This window comes from Morone saxatilis, unplaced genomic scaffold, assembly GCF_004916995.1.
Source record: "Morone saxatilis isolate NCDOM2014 unplaced genomic scaffold, NCSU_SB_2.0 Contig23, whole genome shotgun sequence".
Taxonomy (NCBI): domain Eukaryota; kingdom Metazoa; phylum Chordata; class Actinopteri; family Moronidae; genus Morone; species Morone saxatilis.
The window spans coordinates 7829990-7833184 of NW_023339796.1; the positions used below are offsets into that span (position 1 = coordinate 7829990).

General features: G+C 40.9%; 1 protein-coding gene across 1 annotated transcript in view; it reads left to right on the forward strand.

Annotated features, from left to right (window-relative positions):
- The window catches only part of LOC118334472 (macrophage mannose receptor 1-like), a 17202-nt gene that overhangs the window by 4073 nt on the left and 9934 nt on the right, over nt 1-3195 (forward strand). The window contains exons 8-12 of the mRNA XM_035670388.1: nt 387-541; nt 1113-1226; nt 1973-2088; nt 2267-2415; nt 2506-2705. Coding sequence (XP_035526281.1) covers nt 387-541; nt 1113-1226; nt 1973-2088; nt 2267-2415; nt 2506-2705 — 734 coding nt within the window. The remainder of the gene's footprint in view (nt 1-386; nt 542-1112; nt 1227-1972; nt 2089-2266; nt 2416-2505; nt 2706-3195) is intronic.

Genomic DNA, 3195 nt, shown 5'->3' on the forward strand with positions numbered 1-3195 from the left:
AACTCAATTATATCTCACTGTAAACAAATCTAAAATGTCAATAAAAAGAAATAATATTCCTGACATCAAAATACTAACAGTCATTCATCCTGTCCTCTGTCCAAGCCTGATGCTAAACTCCTCCTGCAGGTAACCCTGGTAGAGTGGGGAGGGACTGGTTTGTCTCAGCTCAGTTTAAAACAAGAATTTGAAAAAAAAAAAACAGGACGACATAATTAACTTTTTATTTTAGTAATAATTCGCTATTAGCCGAGCTAGCGCACTGTGCTTGCGTAAAACACAGGAGTGGGTGATGAGGGAAAGCGGACAGAGCAGATGTCTCTTTTCCATAATAAAGATAAATGACATATGTTTGAGGGAAGGTTTTTTTCTGCCCATGTCTGCAGCATCCACTGATGAGCTTTGGATTGGACTGAATGACAGAAAGACAGAGAAGCTGTTTGACTGGACTGACCACTCTACTGTCAGCTTTACCAGCTGGGAATTTGGGAGACCTACTGTCTTCTCTGACCAAGGAGACTGTGTTCTTATGAGGGGAGAGGTAAGGAGCACCATTTGGGAATGGTACAAATGCTAGCTTCTGGTAAAAGCATAATTATTTATCCAATGATCAGGCAAATTGTCACATATCACACTTTAATTCACTGTACACACAGAAGTGAAATTTTTCAGATTTTTCACCTAATGGCGTTTCACCAAAGCATGGGAGCCTCGTGCAGAGGAGGCTTGTTATTAATGAGCCTGTCAAAAAGAACAAAGGTGAAACAATCAATTCAGCTTGCTCAGTTGGCACAAGTGTAACAGAAACAACATTGCCAAAACATTAAGAAATTATAGTATATAGTAAAACAAAAAAAGAAAAAGAAATAAACATAAAATCAAGAAAATATCAGAAAACAAAAACTTTGTCTTGTGTGTGCATCTGTCTTTCTCTCTAAATAAAAAAAAATATGAAATGACCTACATGGGGATATTACATTTTGGTCATTTCGCACAGCTCTATATCTATAATACATTTGTACATACTTATGACACTGGGCTTTTTGTCTGACAGCATATGTTGGAGTTTACCTATCTGTTGGTACATCCAGTGCTGTGCTTCTTTCTTTCAGAATGGAAACTGGGCTGAGCGTGCATGTGACCAGACACATGGCTTCATTTGTATGATGACGAGTGCCTCTGAACCCACTGGCGAAGAGGTGGAGCAGAATGCGGGCTGCAACAATGTGCGTCAACTTTACTTTTTGTAATTTATGAAAAAATGTCTGTCTATAGTTTTTTCCCCAAAGTTAAAGTGGTGTCATACAGGGCTGGGACTTCTGCAAAACTTTCTGATGGCCAATTTGTTTCACAGAATAGAGCAATACAGAAAGTTGGCAAACGTTTGATTAAATCCCTGGTATTGTTTCATTTATACCATACTTTGCCAAAGTTGTTGAGAAATTCCTACATACACTATAGAATACATGCTGTAAAGTGAAAGCCGTGTAGAGAGTGTGGAGTGCAGCTGTCAGTCAGTCTTGGAAATGGCGAGTTCACAGACAGAGAAGTCTACAGGCAGAGAATCCGGCAGTATTCTTTCGATCGGCTGTATTGGAGCATTATTTAGTGTTACCTATGACAATGATGGAAAAAGGATGATAAAACAGTGCCTGTGTGTGCAACTCGTGTGCCTTGCGCTAGCGTTAATATTTCCAATATGTTGAACCATTTGCTTCGACATCACCTCAGTGTGTCTGTTGACAGTGCAAGGAGGACAGACTCTGGCAGGGAAGAGCAACTTCTTCTCCCAGCAGCCTTTAACCAACCTCTCCATTCTGTGTCAGACAGGTTGAAATCCACAACTAAAGCATTGGGGGGTTTATATAGAAGGATATGCTGCCCTATGCAGTCCAAAAACCAACCCAAAACCTTGATATGAACCTCACCGCTATTAATAAGATGTTCCCACTTTTGTTTTTCGACAATCCAGGGTTGGAAAAGGCATGGTTCCTACTGCTACTTTGTAGGGACAGAGACAAAGACGTTTGATGAAGCCAAAGCTGTCTGCGAGAGCTCAAGTTCCTACTTAGCTGATGTTTCAAATGGGTAAAAAATATTATTTTGACTCCAAACATTTGAAAATACTAAAAAGTAAACATGCTAAATTTCAGTTCAGTTATAATGGGATATATTATGTCTATTATATGCACTTTTTTGTTTTGTTACTGGACATCACTCACTGATATTAGAAAACCTGCATTCGTACTTGTGTAAATATTTCCAGGGTGGATAATGCATTCCTTGTGAGCTTGGTGGGGTTGAGATCAGAAAAATACTTCTGGCTAGGCCTCTCAAACCAGCAAAACACTGACGAGTTTGTGTGGACCAACACAGACTCGGTGAGATTTACCCACTGGAACACTGGAATGCCAGGTATGAAGAAATTATCATTTTTCTCTGTAAGACGTGTCCAATGCAACAGTAAAGCTTCACATTTGACACATCTGTATTTGACAATGCAAGGTCACCAGAAGGGCTGCGTTGCCATGACAACTGGGATTTTTGCTGGCCTCTGGGAGGTGCTGCCCTGCACCAATAAGGAGAAATACATCTGCAAACACCTCGCACAGGGGGCAGGGGCAACCCCAGCACCAGTGACTGTTCCCCCTCCCAGATGTGCAGATGGCTGGACTCGGGTGATATCACGAAACTATTGCTATAAGGTAAGATCCAGTGCTGCTTAACATGAGTAAAACATGTACAGCTGCATTTTTGATATACCCCAAATACCTTTTTTTCCATATCTAAATAAGATAAGATAAGATAAGATAAGATAAGATAAGATATATGCCACAGATGGTGTTTCACTTGAGCCAGTCTAGCCCAGTCCAGTTCGGGGGTTCTGTTCTGTAGCCCCTGTAGTTTCAAGCTCTTGATATCAAAAGTTGTACCATAATTCCCTTCATGAGCTGTCTGTGTCACAGCTACTGCTGTAACTGCTGACTGTGTTGTTAAGCAGACCAAACTAGATTGCTAGATGTATTAGTCCAATGTGGCATTTTACTTGCCCCGGGCAAGCGGGCAATCCTTGTTGTTGAGTCCTGGGTCTTTGGAGGTATTCATTTACATGTCATCCTTTAAAGCTGGGGTTGGTAATCTTGGAAAGCTAGCGAGAGAGCTAGCAAGGTTTGAAAATAGCACCGCCTCCTGCCT